Source organism: Castor canadensis, chromosome 6 (assembly GCF_047511655.1).
Source record: "Castor canadensis chromosome 6, mCasCan1.hap1v2, whole genome shotgun sequence".
NCBI classification, from domain to species: Eukaryota; Metazoa; Chordata; class Mammalia; order Rodentia; family Castoridae; genus Castor; species Castor canadensis.
Genome location: NC_133391.1, coordinates 36,518,824 through 36,543,438, shown reverse-complemented (window position 1 = coordinate 36,543,438; position 24,615 = coordinate 36,518,824). Strand labels below are relative to the sequence as shown.

The 24,615-nt window shown below is 43.2% G+C and overlaps 1 protein-coding gene across 8 annotated transcripts; it reads left to right on the top strand.

Moving 5' to 3' along the window:
* The first annotated feature begins 6,138 nt into the window (after positions 1 to 6,138).
* Pex5 (peroxisomal biogenesis factor 5) lies at positions 6,139 to 24,255 on the top strand. 8 transcript variants are annotated; one of them, XM_074076148.1, is made up of 16 exons: positions 6,139 to 6,216; positions 6,802 to 6,964; positions 7,274 to 7,309; positions 7,610 to 7,742; positions 7,930 to 8,061; positions 15,054 to 15,159; positions 15,673 to 15,763; positions 16,126 to 16,263; positions 16,518 to 16,613; positions 17,557 to 17,676; positions 20,721 to 20,864; positions 21,022 to 21,092; positions 21,490 to 21,702; positions 22,026 to 22,191; positions 22,507 to 22,664; positions 22,849 to 24,255. In XM_074076148.1, exons 2-16 carry the CDS (start codon positions 6,818 to 6,820, stop codon positions 23,048 to 23,050), a joined length of 1,953 nt encoding a protein of 650 aa, XP_073932249.1. In that variant the 5' UTR covers positions 6,139 to 6,216; positions 6,802 to 6,817; the 3' UTR covers positions 23,051 to 24,255. The 8 variants fall into 8 exon arrangements, with proteins under 8 accessions (XP_073932249.1, XP_073932254.1, XP_073932252.1 ...); XM_074076153.1 differs by having other exon boundaries at positions 6,181 to 6,286; positions 16,153 to 16,263; positions 17,581 to 17,676; XM_074076151.1 differs by having other exon boundaries at positions 6,181 to 6,286; positions 16,153 to 16,263.
* Positions 24,256 to 24,615: the final 360 nt, after the last annotated feature.

The following is a 24,615-nucleotide window of genomic DNA, read 5'->3' as shown; positions in this document are numbered from 1 at the left end:
AAAGGAGAATAAAACACCCCGATGGGTGGGACTTAGTGAAAGAGCTAAGTCTAAGAATAGCTGAAGTCTATGGGGTAATATAGGGCTCTGCCTGACTTAGGCATGCTCTCTACTTTACTCTGAAGTTACATTTGTAATTGAGTGTCTAATTAACTTCATAATGAACTCAATAATCTCATTGCCCCCCCATCCTTACCACACTGGACATTCCAGAATGGTCTTGGTAGTCCATCCTGTCCTGAGGCTTGTTGTATACATTTTATGACTACTGCTTTTTACCTTGGTGAGACCTCCATTTATGTTTATCACCCCCTTTTGCTATCTTGGGAAAGTTTACTGTGTTAACTTTCCTTTAGGGGTCTGTTTTTCTAATCTCTTTAGATGTTTGTCTTTAAAGATGTTTCTCTACCTCCCTTAGCTAGGAGAGAAGACCACTGTACTTTATTATCTGGGTGGGAAGCCTGCTTCTCACATCTCCTTAGATGTTTGCTTTTAAGGATGCTTCCTCTCTTTTATTTAAGACAAAGGTACTTTTGCCATCTGTTCCCTTTACATTCCCAGGGTCACTTCTGCTGTTTATTCCTGGAGCTACTCCTGCTGTTTTGCTGCCATTTGGTTCCCTGACTTTTATGAGCTAGGTCTGAGTTGCCCTGTGGGTCAAGTCATTGACAGGCAGTTTGGATGCTAATCATTTATAGCAATAGCTGGGAAATCAGGAAGCCCAGCATCAACAGACCTTGGGATATACTGAGATCAGGTATAACTCCCCATATTTGGAGGACAGGTTGAAAAGCCATTGATTGCTTGGGAAGTTGATTTCTGGAGTGGCCTGTTCTGCTGGGAGAAAGAGGGAGAACATCTTTCTGTCCTAAACCTAGAGTCACTCTACCAGCCCTTTTTTGTGATGGGTTTAGTCAGTGGAGTTATTCAAAATAGGGTCTCACGAACTATTTGCCTAGGCTGGCTTCGAACCAAAATTCTCATGATCTCTGCCTCCTTAGTAGCTAGGATTACAGGGATGAGCTATAGGTGTCAGGCTACATTATGAGTTTTGCATATACTTTCTCCAAGTCTGTCTTCTCATTGTCTTGAAGTAAAACTTTTTAGAATCAATGGATGTAGTCATGGTCTCACAGGAGGCCACACTGGGAAGTTGGGTAGGGGCAGCCTGTGTTAGAAGGCTCTTTTACGGGCAGGAAACATGTATGTGGTGGTGGTAGTTGAAGGATTACTAAGAATAAACCCAGGGAGGGATTTACAGATAATGTAAAATCAGGGTAAATGCTGAGTACCATTGTAAATAACAAGGAATTAGGAATTAGTATAAAGACTTGGGCTCAAGAGGTGTTTAACACACACACTTGCTGAATTATTGAATTAAAACAGACAATGAGACTGGCTTTTATTTAGGGCATCTGATGCTACCCACAACACAACATTCACAGTCCAACATTATAGATATTAAAGATGAAGACTTTTAGAAATCTGTTTGAACTCTATCCCCAGGTTGTAGATGAGAAAATGAGGTGGGTGTGAGGCTGAAGTTACTGCAACTCATAGATGGTGAATATCACTAACTAGTTGGAGAATTGTGATTCAAATTCAAGTTTCATGCATTTAGCCAAAGTTTGTTCCAAAAAACAATGGTTACAGTTTTGCTTCAATTATCAAGTATATTAAAAAAAACCCCTCAAGCCTATTATATTTATCCATGTTTTTGCTTACTGCATTCTTTCTTCTTTCATTATGTTCCATGTTTGAGAAACTGGGGGAAATTACTCTATAAACTAACTTTATAGGATGTGGTGAGAGTACACACTCTGGAACATACAACCTTTCTACACATGGTAGTTAGGTGTAAAAAGTCACTCAGTTTTCTCTTGGCTTGGAAAAGTGGTGTTCCAGACTTCAGTGTAAGTTATCAGCAAACTTTAACTCTTTTGCATGGAGGTATTTTGTTTTCACCTTCCAGTTCTTCCACCCCAGCTTGGATCTTGAGGTCACTGATGTTCTCCAGCTCATTAATGCCACTGCTCCTATCATCCATTCTCCCAATGATTTGGCCGTACATGGTCTGAAATTTATCTTGCATCTGCTGTAGAAATGTCTCTGTCACTGAGGTGAGGTCCTGCATGGTCTTGGGGTCAATCTTGGCTATCTCACTGGTTCCCAGTGTAGTGGTGACATCACCTACACTTCTATTTGTCCTTGCAGGTGCCCCCAGCCACTGCTTCATAAGGAGACAGGCCACTTACAGGACCTTAGGGTATTGTCTAGGTTACTCTTCAAGGATTTGAAGGCTGCAAAAGCAAAAGCTGAAAGCACTGACTTTTGACTTGGGTCTGTAGATGTCCTAGGTAGTTAAGACAGGATGAAAAAAGCTTGGCCTCTCTGCTTTCATATTGTATGTCTCCTTTGCTGCATTAACCTTTGGGTCAGATTTCTGCTTAACCCTGTATATAGACTTATTAATCATTTAAGCAATGCTTTAATCTGGGACTATAATACAAGGGTGATTTGACCTAAAATTACCTAATCTTTCTTCTCTCCTTCAAGGGTAAAGATGCCAAGGTAAGAATAATTAAGACAACAACCTGTTCCATGTCACTAGAGCAGAACCAGTGAGTCTCCAGTCATCAGTTCTTTCTTTAATTGCCCATTTCATTCTACTCCTCTTTCTCCTCCCTATAAAGCCATTGCACATACCTGAGCCATCTAGATTGTCTTTGTTGGTGAAAGTGTCCCTTCTTCTTCTTTTGCAGTATTGGGATTTGAACTCAGGATCTACACCTTGAGCCACTCCACCAGCCCATTTATGTGATTTTTTTTTTTTTTTTGAGAAAGGTTCTCACAAACTTTTTGCCCAGGCTGGCTTTGAACTGTGATCCTCCTGATCTCTGCCTCCTGACTAGCTAGGATTACAGGCGTGAGCCACCAGTGCCTGGCTTCCCATCTTTTTTGGTTTGCTGGGTTTTCAAATCTTTTTCCTTGCCTCAACAACTTGTCCTCAAGTCATTGGTCTTTTTTGAGTGCTAAGTAACTGGACTTGGTAGCTCACGCCTGTAATCCTAGCTACTTAGGAGGCAGAGATTAGGAGAATCTAGGTTTGAAGCCATTTGAAGCCAGCCTCAGCAAATAATTTGTCAGTCCCTATCTCGAAAACATCCATTACAAAAACAGGTGTGGTGGAGTGGCTCAAGGTGAAGGCCCTGAGTTCAAGCCTCAAGCCTAAGTACTGAAAAAAAAAAATCTGAAAGATCAACCTTCAATTTGGGAAGTAAAAATTTATGACTTCAGGAGTACTAAAAGAATTTGATAAACATTTATAAGTTTGATTTATCAGATTTACTGGTTGAATAAGAGTTTAGAAAGATTTTGCCTCTTAGCGTTGTTTTCCCCCAGAGGTACTTAAAATGCTTTAGAATATGTATATTAAATGTCACAGTTTAAACATATTAAAAAATTTAACTTTTATTTCCCCAAAAAGGGAAAGTACAGCTTAGTGTTCAAGAGCATGGACTCTGGAGCCAGACTAGCTAGGTCAGAAGTCAGCAAACCATGGCCTGCTGCCTGTTTTTTTTTTTTTTTTTTCCAGCAGTCTACAAGCTAAGAATGGTTTTGACATTTTCAAATGTTTAAAAGACCATTTGGGATGTGAAAATTATATAAAATTCCAGTTTCAGTGCCCATGAAAAGTTTTACTGGAACGCAGCCATGCTCATTCCATGGCTACTGTCATGATACAACAGCACGGCAGAAAAAAACAAAACAAAACAAAACAAAACAGCACAGCAGAGTACTACAGAATGCATGGAGCGAAAAGCCAAATGTATTCACTGTTAGCTTAATGATGCTGGCCTCAGTTCAAATCCCAGCTTTTCTAGTCATTAATGTATTCATAAATAAATTAATATATCCACAAATATATTAATAGGTATTAACATATTCATCAGTAAATTATATTCATTAATAGTACCCTAGTCTCTGTGTCTGTGTCAATTTCTTCATCTGTAAAATGGGATTACTAAGAGTTGTTATTAATAGTTATTATAAGGACTACATAAATCAACATTTGAAAAGCACTTAAAGCGATGCCTTGCCCATAGTGAATGTCAGTGTCTAAAAACTGGAGGAAATTAAACTTTTAAACTTGAATTTTAATCAAATATTAACGAATAAGTCAAATTATTTTATTAAAATTTTAGGGATAGAATAAGAATTTAAACCTGGATTAACAAAATCTAGGATTTCAAATCTAGAACTCCAATAAACTAAGTATTAAATATCCAAGTAGCTCTTTTAGTCTTTTTGCAGCACCTCTGGGACTGTGAGCCAGGTTCTTTGGTCTCAATCAAAGCTCCCTAGGGTCTATAACCAACACTTGTCCAAGACTGAGAGGTAGTGTTGCATAATGGGTAGGTATCTGCTGTTGTGCTTGGATTGAACTTTTACCTCCTTGATGTCTTATTTGTAAAATGGTGTTGGTAATACCTATTTCGAAGGGGTATTATGAAGATCATGAAGACTGAAAGTGCTAATAAAGTGTACACTGTAACACCTGGGTTTTAATAAGCATTTCATAAACATGTTATTATTACCATTCTCCCAACAGCTAGACACATCGTAAATTACTGTTGATCAGTTGCTAAACTCCTAGCAGAACAGAAGGTTGTGTTGTGTGGTGTGGTTTGAGTAATACTGGGAAATGCTCTGTGGTTGCCTCAATATTCTGAAATTCTACCACATCAGTTTCTTTCAGTTAAACATTGGTTTCTCCAGGAATCCTCCTTTTTAAAGTACGCACTGTCCAGACAGCATTCCTTCCTCCTCTTTGTGGTTTAGTTTATAGATACTAGGTATTTTCCTTATGATGGCAGGCTGGGAACAGTGGGCGCTCAGGGGCTGGGATTTGTGATTTCCAGAAGTGGGGCAGTGCGATCAGGGCCTCTGAAAGATTGTGAGAAGGTTAAAGAAAAGTAGAAATGCTGCACAATCTTCTGCTCTGCCCTGCCATACCATTGTTCTCCTGAGGTGAAAGCAGCTTCAGCCTTCTCACGGATAAATTACACAGCCAAGTCCCTGTGGTCCCCAGGGATTATCCACCTTTGAAATCTGTCGCACCGTAAGAAAACAAGCCTGCCCCAGGGCGCCACCTGCCGTCTGTCTGCCTCCTCTTCCGCACTCTGGGCTGGGATGGTTCTGCCTTTATGCCAGGATCCTATCCTAGCCCATCGATCAGCAACTTTGAACCCCTTCTGCCCTTCTCACGACACCAGGGCTCCTTTGTCTTGGACCCAGGTGAGATAGCAGAGTGGCTTCCCAGCGACCTTGAGGTTTGACACCCGAGCCAATTCTCTGGCAGATGGTGGAGCTTCAGGCTTAGGCTCATGTTCCATGTTTAAAAGTATTTCTTGCCTCTTGCTTTGCCTGGAGCGGTGGGAATAAGGCCATCATGACCTTGACTGGTGGCAAAAGCAGGCAGGAGGGGAGAGCAGTGACTCACGGTCACTCACCTTCCCTGCACGTTACCAGTTCGAGGTCTCAGGATGCATAGGACCCTATTTTAGTCTCCGGAATTTGTCATCATCCAGCGTTATTTTCCTCATTACGCAGAGGTGGCAGAGGAACTGGGGGCAGGCCTTGGTCTCCATGGAGACCGTGATGCTGCCACACAGTGGCAAATTGGGTGGAGGGCGGGCCTAGGATGCTGGAAAAGGCCACAAATTCCCTCGGAATTCCCTCGTGTTATGCTGTTTCTCTTACCTGGGAAGATCAGTCAGAAGGGGATTTAGTGGAGGAAACACTGACCCAGGTCACAATGCAACCCCAGAGAGAAGCCAAGGACGAACCGAGCCCAAAATTTTGCATCGTCAGCTTTCTCCAAAGCCCGAGATCCTCCTAGCTCCATTCTTCTTTGAGCTTTCTATTGAACAAGTCCTACCGTCCTAAGGCCCCTTTTGAGAGGTACCAGAGACGATTCTCCAAAACGTCCCCTTTAAGGCCTTCTGCCCCTTTAAGGCTCCTGGGTCCTCCCTGCACGCCGTCGCAGTGTTTAGGCTCCGCCCCTTTAGACAGCTTCCGCAGGGCCTGGGCCGCAGCGAGGCGGTCACGGCCCCTTTAAGCCCGAGCCCCGCCCCCTGGGTCCCCGCCCCCTTTTCTCCCCTCCCCCAGCCCGCACCAGGTGCCCCGGCGGGTTTTGCGGCGCGGCGCGCGGCGGTGAGCGCAGGACCCTGACGGGGCGCGAGGACGCGGCCGGGGTCTCCCCGCCCCTGTGGTGGCCTCACGGGTTCGGGGGCGGGGCTGGAATGGCAGGCTGGGCGGCGGTGACGGGGTGGTCCGGAGCGCGGGAGGAGTGGACCCGGAGCGGGCCGAGCGGGGGAGGGGCTCAGGTGGTTTTAGGGAAGCGGTGGTCCCCCCACCACCGTGCTTACCCGACTAAGCGGGGTGCCGGGCACCAGGTGTACGGTCACCCGGCTTTCCCAGTTCCCCTCGTCCAGCCAATGTCCCGTTGATGAAGCGTCTCCTGTATTCCCCTGGGGTCCAGGCCCCTTTGTGGGGACCCTGCTCCTCAGACGTGAAAGCTGCTGGAGAGACCCACTCTGAAAGCCGAGGCTTTGAGGGGGGCGGCTCTCTTCAGATTCCTGGCAGAGGTGGGGGCCACAGCAAAAGAGGAGGCAGCCAGTGGCGGGCAGCCTGGCCCCTGTGGCACAGACATCTGCCACCTGCTGCAGATACCTTCTGAGTTGAGGGTTGGGGAGGGGTCTGTCTTCCGGACCTCAGTTCCAATCTTCTGTCCATCAGAGAACTGGTGGTCACCATGGCAATGCGGGAGCTGGTGGAGGCCGAATGCGGGGGTGCCAACCCGCTCATGAAGCTGGCGGGCCACTTCACCCAGGACAAGGCCCTTCGACAGGAGGGATTGAGGCCCGGCCCCTGGCCCCCAGGAGCCCCAACTTCCGAGGCGGTGAGTGTTCATGAAGTGAAAGCCTAGTGGCCAGCTAGGATGGAGGATCCGTTTGTACGTTTTAGGATGACTACACTTTATTGTGTTGCAAGTAATAGCAGTTACCACTTAACAACATTATTCTAAATACTGTGTGTCTTTGTGTAGATGAAGGCACCCATTTCATAGATGAAGAAACTGAGGCTTAGGGAAGGTTTGTGACTTGCCTAAGGATCATATAAATGGTAGAGCTAGAGTTTGTGCTATGTATGAGTTGTGTATTTGTGGCCTTCATCACTGTACCATATTGCCTGCTCTTTTCTGTCTTAGGTCTCCAAGCCTTTGGGAGTAGCTTCTGAAGATGAGGTAAATATACCAGATGTTTTTGTCTCATTTTTCTCTTGTTCATTATTATTTGTTTTAAACCTTTAAACTTAGTTCAACCATATTTCAGTCTTTGGATGTTCCAGACCAAAGAGATTTGTCTGCTAGTATTTTATTTTTTTTTGTATTCTTTGTGTTTACAAATCTTTGAAAGTTTCTCTTTCTTTATGTGTCTCCAGTTTCTGTGTCTCTTTCATCTGACATCAGTATCCCCATCCAGTGGGCCCTGTCTCTTGCTGGGGCCTTCTGACTCCAAGAGTTTCACCATCTCTCTTGTGACAGTTGGTGGCCGAATTCCTGCAGGACCAGAATGCACCACTTGTATCCCGTGCCCCTCAGACCTTCAAGATGGATGATCTCCTGGCTGAGATGCAGGAAATTGAACAGTCAAACTTCCGCCAGGCTCCCCAAAGAGGTGGGTCCAGGGACTGGTGAGGGGGAGAGCACTATTTCTGTTCAGGCTGGGCAAAGGAGTTCCATATTTGGATGCTGAGATGCAGGGGGACAGTGTTTTCAAGTGCACTCAGAGTTCCTTAGGCATGGTGGAACGGAAAATATTTACTTTTGTTTTTTTAGTCCTCTTTCTCTGTCTCTTTTATAAGCCCCTGGTGTGGCAGACTTAGCCTTGTCTGAGAATTGGGCCCAGGAGTTTCTTGCAGCTGGAGATGCTGTGGATGTAACTCAGGATTATAATGAGACTGACTGGTCCCAAGAATTCATCGCTGAAGTTACAGGTGAGGCTTGTCATGGGAAACTCTACAATGGTTCTTATGGGGCAATTAACGTTCCATACTGTTTTCCTCATTTTTCTTAGGATATAAGGTGATTTTTACTGCTATGATTTTTCTGACTTCTTGCCTCATTTTTGAATGACTGTGGACCTGACTTCTCTTAGGTGATAGTAGGAATTAAATGCATATTTGACATAGGACCGGCTTTGAACTGAATAAGAGATTTTGGATAGAATAAGAGACTTTGGGTAGAATGTTAGGCCCTCCTCTTTGTTATCTGGAACTTTATTGCTGTAGTTCAGTAGAGAGGAGCCAGAGATTGGATGGATGGTGTGTTGCCCAGGAAGAGAGAAATATTTACCAAGTACCTGGGATTCTGGCATTAATTCATCTTGGACAGAATTGGGGCTTTAGAAAGTGTTATTGTGAAGTTCAAAGGCCCTGAAGTTCAGTAGGCCTCTGTGGGTTCCTCATCTGTCGATTCACCAAACTGCAGATTGAAAGTATTTGGAAAAAAATTGTGTCCCTGTTGAACATATGCAGACTTTTTTCTTTTCTTCTTCTTTTTTTTTTTTTTGCAGTACTGAACTCAGGGCTTGCTAAGTAGGTGCTCTACCACTTGAGCCACTCCATCAGCTCCAGACTTTTTTCTTGTCATTATTCCCTAAACAATGTAATACAAGCACTATTTCTGTAGTATTTGCACTGTGTTGGATATTATAAGTAACGAAGAGATGATTTAAACTACGTGGAAGAATGTGGACAGGTTATATACAAATGCTGTGTCGTATAAGGGATTGAGCATCTGCAGATTTTGGTGTCTGCAGGACTCACTTCCTCATGGACACTGAGGGTTGACTGTATGCGGTTTACTTATTGTGCTATAGGCTTTGCATTATGTGCTCTGAAAGCATTACCTATTTAATCCCCTTAAGTACCCTAAATTCTAGTTACTGTTTTTAGTTCTACTTTCTTGATAAGAAAACTGAGGTTTAAGCTGGGTGTGGTGTGGGAGGATGGTGAGTTTGAGATAAACCTAGACCATACAACAAGACGCTGTCTCCAAAACAAAACCAAAAAAACCAAATCAAAACCAAAAGTCACCCCAAAACAACACAAAATAGGTTTAGAGGTAAAGCAATTTGCTCAAGGTGAGACAGCTTTGTGAGTGATAAAGTTGGGATTTGACTCAGGGTTTGAATGATTCCAGATCCTGTAGGCTCAGCTATTATCTATCCTGCCCGGCCTTGCTTGGCTGCAGAATTCAGGGTCTCAGCCTAATTTTCTCTCTTTGGGTGCATACTTTGCTCACTGCATCTTCTCCCCTTAAGCCTGTCTGTTTAGGATTACGGGAGAAGGGCAGTATCTTCAGCCTTCCTCTTCCTGATAGCTCACAAAGAGAAGCATTGTTTGCCTTTTTCCACCTTAAGAAATCAAGAATAACAGGAGATACAAATGGAGAAAGTTACAAAGATTCTAGACTCCAGGAGGTCACAATATTATAATTCCTGAATTTTTCTGAATTGATTAATGGAGCCTGATTGGTTTCTCCTCCCACCATTTTTATTCTCCTGAAGTTAGGGCGTCTACAAAGGGGGAAACCTCCAAACCTAATAACTAAAATGCACCTTTAATAGAAGCTATTGGTCTGTTTTAGCAAGATTCCCCTTTCCAACCACAAGCTGAAGTTAAGGTGGAATAAATAGTGCTTTTGTTTTCATTAATAATGCTGAGCACTTTCTGTCAGTCAGACGTTTTGTTGCTGTGACAAAATACCTGGCATAAACAATTTGAAGGAGAAGGGCCTTGTTTTGGCCCATGGTTTCAGAGGTTTCAGTCCATAGTCCTTGGATGTGTTGATTCTGTCATGAATGTCTGTGCTAGCTGCCTTTCTTTTTCTCCCATTTTTTTCTGTCTGGGCCCCCAGCTTATTGGATGGTGCAGCCCACATTCAGGGTGTGCCTTCCTATCTTGAGTAATCCTCTCTGGAAACACACTCCCAGACACACCCAGAGGTGTGCTTTGCTAACCTCCTAGGCGCTTCCCAATCCAATGAAGTGGGCAATGAAGATTAATGGTCAGATACTTCATATTCTTAAACTGATTTGCCTTTCATATGACAGGTGTTTTTCACATTATTATTATTATTAATCCTTCTTCTTTGGTGTTGGAGATTAAACCCAGGGAATCATGCATGTTAAGCACACGCTCTACCTCTGAGCTATATCCTAAGCCCCTACATTTATAAAATATAAAAAAATCGTGTAATAAATGATGTTCAAACTCATGCATATTTGTCTCTAGGTGCCATGCTTTTTTTGGTGGGGGGGCGGGGTGGTACTGGGGTTTGAACTTAAGGCCTCATGCTTGCTAGGGAGACACTACTACTTGAGCCACTTTTTTTTTTTTTTTGCTCTAGTTAATTAGTTATTTTTGCCCAGGGCTGGTGTACTTATGCGTCCCAAATAGGTTGGATAACAGAGGCATGCTAACTTTCCCTGTCAACATGCCCTTGTTGGTTGAGATGGGATCTCAAAAAACATTTTGCCTGGGCTGGCCTCTAACTTCCTATCCTCCTGATCTCTGCCTCCTGAGTAGCTGGGATTACAGATGCATTTCACCATGCCCAGTGGCTCCATAATTTTAATAACTATTACTCTAAAATTGAGAATCTTCCCTGTGGAATTTCCTGAGTCAAAATCTGAGCTATAGTATGAACCCTCTGCCAGACAGATACTTTCAGGTTTCATACAAACCTGAGAGTTAAGTGCTGTTTCTTAGCTCAGAGAGATTTCTGTTGCAACGTGTGGACATGCAGTCATTTTCAATAACTTAGAAAAAAGTCATTGCTCTGATGAGGGTTGAGATGGATGAGAATTTTGTTACAATTAGATAAATGCTTGCAGCCAGTGAAATCTTAATGTGTAAGTGAAAATCAGCTTTAGAAAAACACGTTGGACCTGTCTAACTTGTTGCATCCTCTGGAAATTTCTTCTATCTTGTACATTCTTTTGGACCTGTGCCTGCTGCACAGAGGCAGGGACATAGGGACTGAGTGAAACTGAGCTATTTGAAATCAGCCTTCATAAGTGTGTTGCTGCAATACTACATTGCTTTGCATGTAGTAAGTGAATGAATGGTAATGATTGAATGAGTTGAGATCTGGGAGAAAAAAACTAAAGGAAGTTGATTTTCTAAGTAATTCATTTTTGTTACCTTTCTCATAGCATTTGTGGCTGATATTATTCTATTACTGATATAGGTTAACCATTGCTTTATGGATAAGTAGATTTTGAGACAAGAGAAAGTTAATTTACCACATAAATTATTTTATGTGGTATATATACACAATGGAGTATTAAACAGCCATAAAGAAGAATGAAATTATGTCATTTGCATGAAAATGGATGGAATTGGAGATAATCAGGTTAAGCTAAATAAGACAGACTTAGACAAGTATTGGGGCCATGCTGGTGGTGCATGCCTGTAATCCTAGCTATGTGGGAGGTAGAGATGAGAGGATTGTGGTTTGTGGCAACCCCAGGCAATAATTAGTGAAACCCTAGTGAGACACTCTTGTAATCTCATCTAGCAAGGGGCAGAGGTAGTATCATGTCTGAGGCTGGCCCCAGGCAAAAAAGTGTGAGACTAAAAAAAATGGCTGCAAGTATGGTGCAAGTGTTAGAGTGCTTATCTAGCGAAGGTAAGACCCTGAGTTCAAACCTCAGTACTATCCCCCCCCCCCAAAAAAAATACCAAACAAAACTAAAAAACAAGTACAGGGAAGTTCCGTGTACCCTTCACCCAATTTCCCGCGTAGTAACATTTTGTATAACATACAGTTATCAAAATAGAGAATTACCTTTGGGACACTCCACAGAGTTTATTAGAGTTTACCAGTTTTGCATGCCCTTGTTAGTGCATGTGTCTGAAAAGTTTCATGCAACTTTACCAGATGTGTAGATTTGTGCAGTACTACCACAAACTAGGTGCAAATTATTCTGTCTTGTCCCAAAACTCAGTTTTTAGTCTATCATATTTCCTGATGGAATCCTCCCCCCACAATCCTAAATCTTTTGGCCAAATAATTTTGCATCTTGTGCTTGCTGGAGATAGAACACATCTCTCAGGTCTTTTGAATTTAGACAGCATCAGTTGGCATGGTACGTAGGTTCATGGGTGTAATTGTGAGAAAGAAACCTGCACTTTCATAAGAAAAGCTATGGATAGCAGTAGCAGAAGATGATTGGCAACAAATCTGCTTTGAGTGGAGGAGGGAGAGGCTATGGAATAAAATGCATAACAGTCTCATTGTGGTGGTTTCTACTTCTTGTATGGTTTTTCTGAAAGCAAATAGTAAAGGTAATAGCTGTGTGTTGCTGTGTGCTTTGGTCTTCACAAGAAACCCCATGAGGTATCTGTTATCTGTTTTATAGATATGGAAATGGAAACTCAAAGGTTCAGTAACTTGTCTGAAGACACACAATGAGTAAGGGGTAGAGTTGGGATTTGAATATGGGTGACTATAGGCTGATTCTAGAACCTACATTCTTTTCCACAGAAACTTTCATTTATAAGGGTAGGAAGTTCTGGGTTTCTGAGTTTGGAGTCGACGTGTTTAGACAGAGTGAATGCACAATGAGACATACGAGGTGAGCATTATGAATTGGACCTGTAGGCTGTGGTTCTAACTCTACGCATGTAGTGATTTAGGAAGGCCCTTCCCATCCATGGCCTTAGTTGACTGAGTTTCAGACATGTCCAAATGGATCTGAATTTCTCAAAAATGATTGTGAAGGCCAAGTGTTATTTGTTTGGTTATTTTATTTGATTCTTTTTGGGAACAGGTTCCTGGTGCTAGAAAATGCTGGTCTTGTGGCTAACAAATATGACCAAATGCCAAATAATGGCAACTTTTTTCTTGTTGTATTGGGGATGGAACCCAAAGCCTCATACAATGCTAGGCAAATGCTCTACCACTGAACTACATCCCAGCCCTAAATTAGAGCAATTTCAGATTGACTTTTCTTATCTCTGGGATTTTTTTTTTTTTTTTAAAACGTGTCTTTGTGTCTGCTGTGAAGTTCAGGTGCTTAAATGTTTTCTGTTGCTGCTTGTCATTGAGAGGACAATGTCCTGTGAACTTGAGGAGCACTTGTGGCCAGAATATGCTTTTGTAAGACACTAGAGAGTAAAGAAGGACTGGAGAATAAGGAGGAGGGACTAGTTTTCAGCAGAATGGGGCTAAGGAACTGGGAGTTGTTATATAGTCTGTTTAGGTATTAGGCTTGTCTTTTTTGGTCTCTGCACTTGAGTCAATAGTCTAGTTAGGGCAAAAGAACTGGATATAGTTTTTGAGAGTCCTTGAAATGAAAAGATAGGGTCCATGTCCAAAACCAATTATCAGCCATATTTTTTATTATGTTGGTTATATATTATTTATTTGTAGTTAGGTGTATGTGTTGTGAGACCCTTGATCCTTTGTTTTTTCGGATTTTGACCTTGTTTTCTCAGATTTTGAGATCACTTTATTGAAATTATTCCAACAAAGTCTCAGATAAAGTGGAATGGGAAGTTTGCTGTGCAAAACTGAGGGGATAGTTATGCCCTTGCAGGCTTAAAAGTGGTGACGGTCTGATCTTCAAACTGGAAACTTTAAGACTGGGTGACGGTGTCAGTATCTGGCTTGCAAAGATGTGGGTGCAGAGTGGAAGATCTGTCTCATAGCTTTTTTTCTTGCTCCAGGATGGAAGGACAAAGTCCTGGAGGTTGATAAATAGCTCAGCACCCTCATTCAGTTTGTTGCCTTGATAATGTTTATTCTGATGTTGCACAGTGCCCTTTGTCTCTAGAGCTTCTAAGATAATTTTAGAATTAGACTGAAAAACATGGTGTCTTGAAGTGAATCAAAAGTCACAAAAGGCCAGGCTGGTGGTATATCCTGTGATGGCAGCACTTGGGAGGCTGAGGCAGGAACATCCAACTTTAAGCCAGTCTGGGCTATACAGCAAGACCCTCTCTCAAAGAAACCTCCCCTCCCCCTCAAAAACAAGTCAGAACAGCCTGTGTGAGGTAGCTGCAAGCATTTGAGACTTCTGGATAGTAGCTCAAGTTTAGCACATGCTCTATACTTGTATCTTTATATATTACATTTCCATTAAAAAAAAAATGGAAGAAAACCCACAAACATCCAGTAGGAAGAGCAGATCCTTGTGGGGATGGCATGATTCTGAATATAAGGAGAATGGGCCAAGGTAAAGGAACTATTCTATTCTTTAGCTCTTACTGGTCCCTGCAGTATCTGTGGAGAAGGCCAGGTTCCTGGTACTTGATATTTCTTACTGGGCTGTGTGTACTTAAAGAAAAAGAATTTGACCAGGCACTGATGGCTCATACCTGTATCTTAGCTACTCCAGAGGCAGAGAGCAGGAGGAATAAGATTGGAAGCCAGCTCTAGGATTTCAGTTTTTGAAATCCTATCTTGAAAATACTCTACACAAAAAGGTCTGGTAGAATGGCTCAAGTGGTAGAGCCCCTGTCTAGCAAGTATGAGGCCCAGAGTTCAAAAACTAGTACTGCAAAAAAAAAAAAGGACTTTTTTTTTTTTTTGAGACGGGGTCTCACTATGTACACCAGTCAGGCCTCAACCTCAAAATCTTCCTGCCTCAGCTCCCACGTGCTGGGATGAGAGGTTGAGATTATAGGTGTATGCCACTATGCCTGCTAAGTTAGGTTCTTAATACTTTTTCTGAACTTCCTTATTTGGTCTCCTGTTCCTACTTTTCCATAAACTTCCATGCCAGGCTCTGAGGTAATGGGTTAGCTATTGAAGAGGATGTTGAAGAATTAGTAGTGTTTTCTTTTGACCGGTTCTCTGAGGAGTCAATAGGGTTTTTTTTGGCTTTGGCTTGGTTAAGAGGATTAGTTGAGTCTGTTTTACTTTCCCTTTTCCCACATTGAAGCCTGGCTGAGTTTCCCAACTCTGCTTCTTGTAGACCCCTTGTCAGTGTCCCCTGCCCGCTGGGCTGAAGAATATCTGGAACAATCTGAGGAGAAGCTGTGGCTGGGAGAGCCAGAGGGAACAGCCACCTCTGATCGCTGGTGAGTCCCAGTGTCCTCTTTGTGGATCACTGTGGAAGGAGCATGTTACTGGACAGTTTCTCCAGCCTCTCCAATCTCCCTCCTCCATCCACATTCTCACCTGCTTGCACTCCCTCTTTTCTACCTTATTCATTAACGTGTCCTCTTGCGTTGTTACACCTGTGAATTTGTATTTCACTTATAGGCAAGAATCCTAACTATTCCACCGGGAGTTCATGACTTTCTTATGTCCTCCTTTGAACCTACTACTGTCTATTCCTTCCTTCTGCACAGCTGTGTTTGGGGAAGGGAGAAGTAGAAGGACATAGCTAGCACTTTCCCACTCCTGCCCAGATACCTTCTTTAACTTAAACTGGATTTTGTAGCTCCTCAACCAGAGTGGAAAAGCATTATCTTGTGGTTCCTCCCTCCCCCACTATAGTATCCATACTTGCGAAGAGATGGGGTTGGGGGACAGCATGGGGAGGGTGGTGGCTGAGTGGGTTATAAAATTAGTTTTCCTTACCTGTTCAGGTACGATGAATATCATCCTGAGGAGGATCTGCAGCACACGGCCAGTGACTTTGTGGCCAAGGTGGATGACCCCAAGTTGGCTAACTCTGAGGTGAGTCACATCCCCCAGTTGCTCTATTCTTGAAAGGCAAGAGTCTTGCTTTCTTTACCCCACTTTACTTTAAGGAAGGAGATGAGATCCTGAGTCTATTCCTTCCCCTTTGGAGAACAGAGACTTAGGATCTTGCTTTTTCCTTCCAATATTCTTTTCCTCATTTCCTTGCCTGCTAACCCATTCTCTTTTCTGGTGTTTTTTCATATCTTTAAAGGCAGAAATCCCTTTGTTTTTGCTCTCTGCTTTTTTCAGGGCCTTTAGCATATCTTGACTGCAGCCAGAAGTGGTCAGGGGGAGGGGTGAGCGCAGGGTCCTCCTGGGCGTGGTTGAGAGTGCACACCTGAAGGTCCTCTCCCAAGGTGCCTATGTGTGTCTCTGTGCCCCAGTTCCTGAAATTCGTGCGGCAGATTGGCGAGGGGCAGGTGTCCCTGGAGTCCGTTGCAGGGTCGGGCCGAGCTCAGGCAGAACAGTGGGCAGCAGAGTTTATACAGCAGCAGGTAGGACATTGTCACCTCCCAGTCCCACTTGAGAGCCAGCTGGTGTCCAGGCCTTGGATTTAGTATTTGGTGGCCCCAGATGGGGAAGGGATTTTATTGCTAGCTTGTCTTGGTATCATGCAGGTCCTGAGGGGTGGGAAGGATTCTCAGAATGTTCTCAGAATGTCCAGGTTGGTGGTATTTAGTGGGATTTAGTCTATGTTAGTAGGAAGAGAGTTGGTAAAAGTGGTACTGACCTTCCTTCTTTGTCACAGGACACATCAGATGCCTGGGTTGATCAGTTCACGAGACCAGTAAACAACACATCTGCCCTGGATATGGAGTTTGAACGAGCCAAGTCAGCTATAGAGGTGAGAGCATATAGTATAGGAGTGGGCAACCCAAAATTAAGGGTTCCCATGGAGAGAGTGGGTATATTAATATCAAAGGTGATGAATATGGTGTTTCATGGTGTGCTTGGATCATCTGTTCAGAATTGTACAGGCATAGGGTGGGTGCTTTTCAAAAATAGATTCCCAGACATCTCTTTAGATCACTGCATCAGAATCTGAGGGTAGGGTCCTGGAACCTGCAGTTTACAAAAGCCCTTCAGATGGTTCCTGAACATACTGAATTTAAGAATTAGCATCCAGGGAATGCATTGCAATGGAACTGAAGGCTGAGGGTGGTCATGAAGCTTCTCCGTTTTCTTTGCTTTTTGTTTTCTGTGTAGAGTGGTTTTTTTTTTTGTGTGCGTATTTATTGTACAAGTGAGGAGCTTCATTGTAGTGTTTCCATACATGCATATAATATACTTTGACCATATTTACCCTCTCAGTTATTCTTTCTTAATTCATCCCCCCACTTTTAACTTTGTTATAATTTTCTTTTATGGGTTTCATTATGACCTTTTCATATGTACTACATATAATGTACTTCAATCATATTCTCACCTCCCTCCTTGCCCCCTCCCGCTGATCTCACCTCTGCACAAATAGTTCCCCATTTATGCTCAAGTCCTTTTTTTTTTTAAATTGGATTTAGCATATGAGAGAAGAATTTGTCTTTCTGAGTCTGGCTTATTTTGCTTAACATGATGATCTCTGGTTCCATCTATTTTCCTGCAAATGATGTAATTTTGTTCTTCTTTATGGCTGAGCAAAACTTCATTGTTACATGTGGTATACATTTTATTTATCTGTTCATCTGGTGATGGGCACCTAGGCTGATTCCCTAACTTGGCTATTGTGACTAGTGCTGCTCCATCTGTTGTAGAAGCATCTCCTTTCTCTATCTGCCTTCCCTTCCTTACAGTCTGATGTCGATTTCTGGGACAAGTTGCAGGCAGAGTTGGAGGAGATGGCAAAACGGGATGCTGAGGCTCACCCCTGGCTTTCTGACTACGATGACCTCACATCTTCCTCTTATGATAAGGTAGGAACCCCTGTTTTCCAGGTTTCAGAATTTCCTTCTTTTATCCTTCTTCCTTTAAAAGTATTGAATTTGGATTATTTTCTGAGCCCCCTTCTGTGAAAAGAAATCTGAATCATACCTTTGCCCCTGCTCTCCTTCAGTAAAATGTACACTTCATTGAGATAAAAAGGTTGATAAGATTACTCTTGTCAAATAGTGATGATATGGGGACATAATTCTCATGAGAAGGTTTGTACATAATGTGTCAAGAGCACAGGTGAATCAGCAGTTTGTGTATGTGTGAGATATTGCTTCCTTCACTGCCTTCTTCTGCTTTTTGTTTTTAATTTGAGATGCTTCCTATGTGCTTTTATGTTAGAATTGTTGTTCTTCCTTCTTCCTATGCTTTGTCACCTTTGTTTTAAATAAACTGTCATTTAGACCAGAAAAAAAAAGCACAGGTGAAGTAGTTCTGCTTTGGAGGTTGGATGCTAACTGCTTTGGTAGGGAGCTGTGGTTGATAGACTATCCCTCTGACTCTACACTTTAATGTGTATTTGCTCACAAGTTCAGTCCCTGTCCCTCCTACGCCCACGGTTCTGGGGATCAAACTCAGGGACTTGTGCTTGCTAAGAAGGGTTCTTTTACTGAGCTGTATCTCTAGTCCTTAATTTACATTCTCATCTTCCTGTAGGAACCAACCACTTACTCCAATTGAGGGTTTCAAAGAATTATTTTAGTAATGGTAAAAGATGATTGAATTTTGCAGATAGCTTGTGCTCTTGACTTAGGTTTCTTCACAGGTCTCACTATAAGGAACAAATCTGCTAGTGGGTTATAGGGTATTTAGGAAATGTGGCAAATAATTGAGCTCCTTAGTTGAAGTATGAGGTGGTGAGAGAAAGAATTGTTCGGTTTTAAAAAACAGAAACTGAGAAATACCTTTTTCTCATTTCAGATGTGGTTGGGGAAAAGTTCTGGTGCTAGAACCAGCGCCTGCCATGCAAAGCAAGATGGTAGAGATAATAGGTCTTGACATAATAAGAGAGCTAGGCAAAGACAGGGAAGAATGAAGTTCAAGATAATTTTCAAAAGGTTAGGGTTTGAGGGCCAATGAAAGCTTAGTAACTAGGAAAAGTTTGATTGTGCTTATTGTTATACTCTGATCCCCTGGTTTTTCTGAGAGTTGTCCTGTGTGATATAATAAAGGAGAGTTTACTTCTTGGGACCTTGCCCTATATTTTGCCAAAATATGAGTTCCTTCTATAAAATTCTGATAAGGAAGAACAGAAAGAAGACATATTTATGGGTAATAGTTTTATTATTCTGTGTTAACAATTTGATAAGTTGCATGGGCCCCATTAACTTATAGTTGCGAATTACATATTTTAAACAAAAATTTTCATGCTTTTGATAACTGTAGATAGTACTAATTTCGTAGGAGCAACATTTCCTCTTGGTTTTTATTACTCCCATATTTGTGACATGCTGGGCAGAATACATCTTTATCATTTTTTCTTTTTTTTTTCCAGTATGGGGTTTGAATTTAGGGCCTTGTGCCTGTTAGGCAGGTGCTCTACCACTTGTGCCATGCATCCAGCCCTCAGAATACATTTTTAAATTAAAAGCTTAAAAATATAATTAAAGAGTTGGGATCCTCGCACTTTGGAGGCTGAGGCAGGAGGATTGCGAGTTTAGGGCTAGCCTGATTCATATCAAGACAAACAAGAAATATAGTTAGGTTTTTAGATTGTGAAGCATGTTTCATGTCATTGATACCTTGAGCTATTGCAACATTAAGATTAGAAGCACTTGCATTACTGTTCCACAAAAAGTTATATTTTATTATTCACTAATACAGAACTATTCAAGTTCTATCTGGCTTTTAGTTAAAATGAATTATATTTTGATAATACTTTACAAATGTATATATGACTCTTCATTGTCAATAAATTCATAGGTCTGTTTGTGTTACTGTTTTTTTATTGATAGCCTGTAGATTTTCAGAGTCAACTTAAACCTATAGCTCAAGCAAATGCTATATACTATTACCAAAAACAGAAGTTTCTATGATGGGATTGGCTCTTGGTAGTTAGCTTGTTTCTGTAGGGTGGTCTTGTGAGGTTTTAGAACAAAGCAGAAAGTGAATCAGACATGATGACTTGGTTTGACCTTTTAGGATACGACAGTGATGCCAAGCTTACTGTGTATGCTGTGTGTTGTTAAGGGTTCCTTCAGAGCACTTTCTTTCCCTCCATGCCAGTATTTAAATTTTGAAAATGTATTTTGGGTCAACAGTGATGAGACCTTAGGAAGATAAATATCAAGGCCTAGATGGTAACGATTTACTTCTCCAGAAAGTGTATTTTATTTGCTTGTCTCAAGTCAGACAGCTTACTAGATTTCCATCTTACTTTCTTACCTCCCTACTTAACATAAAATGCCAATTGATTCAGTTTTGTAAGTAGCATATAACTGTCTACTCAAATGAGAAATCCTCAGCTAGCAGAGAGCAGTGTCTTATAGAAATACACTTTGCCATCCAGATTTGGAGACCCAGCTTTCACCTATGATTTAGATACAGATTAATATTCATAATCATTGAGGGTGAAACTAGGGAATAAATTGACATTTTCAAGTGTTATTCAGTGAGTGCACACAATGACCCTGTGTGCTGGGTAAGAATTGCATTTTGAATGGCAGGACCTCTGACTTTAGACTGTATTTCCTTAAAGGATAGTAAGAACTATCAAAGGTATGGAGATGCAGGCCTATGAAGACTTCCTAAAATAAGTTCACTTCCAGCATGGATCAGAGTTTGTTGACCCACCTAACCTTCCAGTTATTGGAAACAGGAAATGGCAGCTTGAGTCTGATATTGAATGATTCTACTTAGGTGTAGATAGCCTTTAAAATGTGGAGAATTTGCCCTCATTTAATTCAGATATCCGCATGGAAAGTCTTCAACTTCTCCACCTCTCTCTTTGCTGTTGTCCTTCTGTCCCTGCTGCTCTGACTGATAGCTCCCTCTTAGATAGCTTCCCACTTGTTTCCCTTCTTTGTAGGGATACCAGTTTGAGGAGGAGAATCCTCTGCGTGATCATCCTCAGCCTTTTGAAGAAGGCCTGCAGCGACTTCAGGAGGGGGACCTGCCAAATGCTGTGCTGCTTTTTGAGGCGGCTGTGCAGCAGGATCCTAAGCACATGGAAGTAAGTGGCTCATTTTGATTGCTTCCTCTGTTGCAGAGGGAATAGGGCCTGAGTTGTGGTCTGGGCTGGGGTGGCGTGAGATGGTGAGTGGGGGAAGCCAGAGGACAGAGGATGGAAGGTGACCACGGGATGATGGAATCTGTGGCCTTCCCTCTAGGCTTGGCAGTATTTGGGCACGACCCAGGCTGAGAATGAGCAAGAGCTATTGGCCATCAGTGCGCTGCGGAGGTGAGTGTTCTGAGAGGTGAGGGCTGGTGGATCTAGGGCTCTGCACATAGCCTTTAGCCTGACGGGTCCAGAACCAGATCCTCGTCTTTTATAACGGATGTGTCTTCTCATGATGAGACTATGAGGTTTGAAGTGAGTTGAGAACTTGTTCTATTCCTTGATCAGCTTTTGATTTTATTTGTGGGATCCTGGTGGTTCCTTGGCTGCTAAAACTTTCCCCTTCTTGGATCTGAAACTTTGTTCCTAAGTCACATGCAAGGATTCTTCTCTGTCTTACTCTGGGAGGGTGGGAGAAGTGAGGCCATCATGATTGAACTTCAAAGCTTGGCTTGGGTCCTGGTGCTGATGGGTGCTGCATCGTTGCAGATACCAGTTGTGCTCCTCCTTGTCCAAACAGGTGCCTGGAGCTAAAGCCAGATAACCGGACAGCACTGATGGCGCTAGCTGTGAGCTTTACCAATGAGTCCCTGCAGCGACAGGCCTGTGAAACCCTGCGAGACTGGCTGCGCTACTCACCAGCTTATGCCCATCTGGTGGCACCTGGTGAAGAAGGGGCTGGTGGGGCAGGACTGGGCCCCAGCAAGCGAATCCTGGGATCTCTGTTGTCTGAGTGAGTATAAGGAGTTCCTGAGATGAGGAATGTTAACTTAAGTAGTAGGAGCATGACTTTGATTTTGGAAGTTGGATAGTTTGAGACCCAGAGCCTAAGAGTAGAGTGGGAAACACAGTTAACTTGAAGGTCTGTATTCTGCAGTGGAGCGCTGGGATGAAATAGAAAAAAATGTTTCTAAATGGGAATTTGTGTCAGGGGTGGCGGTGGGGAGATGACTGATACGAATCTTGGGGATATGATTTGGCTTTTTTTATTTTGGGGGAAGGAATATAGATACATTCATCTACCTACTTTTTGTGTGCTTTTTCCTCTTTACCTAGCTCTCTGTTTCTTGAAGTGAAAGAGCTTTTCCTGGAAGCTGTACGCCTGGACCCCACATCCATTGACCCTGATGTGCAGTGTGGCCTGGGAGTCCTCTTCAACCTGAGTGGGGAGTATGACAAGGCCGTGGACTGTTTCACTGCTGCCCTCAGTGTTCGTCCCAATGTGAGCCTCAGGGAAGGAATGGAAATGGGACGTGACCCTACCTTGTGGAAGAATTACTTGTGTATGGGATACTTTGTCCCATTGTTAAGGCACTGACTGCCTTAGGAGGGCTTGGGAGTACAAGGTCGTCTCGAAATAGGCAAATTTCATGGGGTGAGAGGGGTTATGTTGTGGTCACACCAGTTGCTGTAGAGGAGAATAGAATGGATTAGTAACACACAATAGCCACAGAGAGTAGTGAAGCTGAGGGAGGAACGAGCAGAGGTTGACCTGGGCCTAGTTCATGTTCGCAGTCCTTTTCCATCTATACCCCAGGACTATTTGCTGTGGAATAAGCTGGGGGCCACCCTGGCCAATGGGAACCAGAGTGAAGAAGCAGTGGCTGCGTACCGTAGGGCCCTTGAGCTGCAGCCTGGCTATATCCGGTCTCGCTATAACCTGGGCATCAGCTGCATCAACCTTGGTGCTCACCGGTGAGTGTCTGTTGTGTTGTGAGTGAATGAACTTTTTTCCTTGCCTTTGGTCCTAGCTCCTAATCCTCTGATCCTGTCATCTGGCAAATCCCCTCCCCACCACCACCTCCTTCCTCGTTCCAGCTGACCTGCCTCTCCTTATTGTTGTGCTTCTCACCAGCTCTCATTCTTCCTCTTCCAACAGGGAGGCTGTGGAACACTTTCTGGAGGCCCTGAACATGCAGAGGAAGAGCCGGGGCCCCCGGGGGGAGGGGGGCGCCATGTCAGAGAACATCTGGAGTACTCTGCGTTTGGCATTGTCTATGTTAGGGCAGAGTGATGCTTATGGGGCTGCTGATGCTCGGGATCTGTCTGCTCTTCTAGCTATGTTTGGCCTGCCCCAGTGACAATGGGATGGGCTGCCCTGTGAGTGTCTGCCTGGAGAGGTCCCTGCTTTGGGGGTGACTCCCTCTCTCCCAACGGGTCTGCCAAGGGGTTGGGCTGATGACCACAAGCGGTATGGCTTCTAAGGCGCTGCCTTGATCTAGGAGTGGATATTCTGTGTTCTAGTCCTACATAATTGTAGGGAATGAGCTGTTGCCTGTGTCCCTTGGTAATTCAAGGGCTGTACATCAACTACAGATCTCTCTGCTCATCATGCCCTTTCTTGGTGCTGCTTTTTAGGTAGACCCAATGGTATGGGGTAACTGTTGTCATCAGCTACCATTTCTGATAGGGTCTACCACATCTGTAATGTCTGTCCTTTCCCCCACTTTTACTGGGAATTGATTAGTCCAGCTTCATTGGACAGTTGTGTGTAGGAGGTTCTCCTGAGCATCTCTAACGAAGGCTCTTTCTCCTATGGATGTGTTAGCAGTTGGCCTGTTTGATTGAAATGTTGATTTGGCTCTGCAGAGCTGAGTTTGGTAGGGGTGCTTGTAGTTCTGTCACTCTTGGACTGCTCTTGGCAGTGAGCTCTGATTCCCTTTGAGTGTAACACTGAGGCAGGAATGTAGTGCCACTGTGGTGGGTTCTGCAAGGGCATCCAGGGAGTTTGGGCATGGGATAGGAGGGAACTCATTTGTGGAATGAACCTGGAGGGGCTAGATCAAAAACTCTGTCCTGGGGCCTTTGCTGGATGGACAGAGGGGTGTGGTGTGTGCAGTAGGCCCTCTTCCTCTCAGATTTGTGAGGGGCAATTGACCTAATTCTTATAGCAAGTTGTTCAGAAATTGCAATTTTGCCAAATTCCTAGCAAAGAGGGGGTTCAGTGTTACCTTAAGCCTTTGCTGTACTTCTTGAAATGTTTCTAGGGGAGAGTGTTGAGAAATCCCTTTCCCCTGTGTTACCAACACATGGTGAAGATTGAAGGAAGCCAAGGGAGCAACTGGATTCTTTTCCACTGTCCTCTGCATGGGGAAACACACTCGCTCCCAGAAATGACTGCTAAGCCTCTTGCCTTGTCTTCAGTAGCTAATGATCACAGAGATTTTTTTTTTTTAAACTACCATGGTCCTAAAGTTCCATCCTGAAATTTATTTTTCTTTGTATGAATATGTGTATATGATTTAAAAATAAAACTGTAAGATATTTGTATGAAGAATAAATGGAACTGATGTGGGTATGAGTTCCTACTGATGGTCATGAAGGAGGGGTAGCGGGAGGTGGGTTGGTGTTTGGAGGATTGGTGTCCAACAGTTTTTCTCTTCTCTGTCTTCCAAATCCTTACTGGGTACATTGCATATCCATCCATCTTTCCAGTATTCTTGAGCATTAGGTACTATGGAGAAGATGGACAATGCCACTGTGTTTACAGTGTCTGGTTTGCAAAAGAAATGAATGTTTCAAGTTTTACATTAGTGTTACCACTATAAAGGAAAACATGGTATGTATTATTATGAGGGAAGAATTTTTAGGGTCTAAATGTTTTCATCTGGCTCTGCCTGGTCTTATCAGGAGTTGTGTTAATAAC

What these genes read in the sequence shown, in the direction of transcription:
- Pex5 (XM_074076148.1), top strand. Translation starts at nt 6,818, where the DNA reads ATGGCAATGCGGGAGCTGGTGGAGGCCGAATGCGGGGGTGCCAACCCG. An exon ending in AGGATCCTAAGCACATGGAA is followed by an intron (nt 20,865 to 21,021) that starts GTAAGTGGCTCA and finishes CCTTCCCTCTAG; the next exon opens with GCTTGGCAGTATTTGGGCAC. An exon ending in CTGGGATCTCTGTTGTCTGA is followed by an intron (nt 21,703 to 22,025) that starts GTGAGTATAAGG and finishes CTCTTTACCTAG; the next exon opens with CTCTCTGTTTCTTGAAGTGA.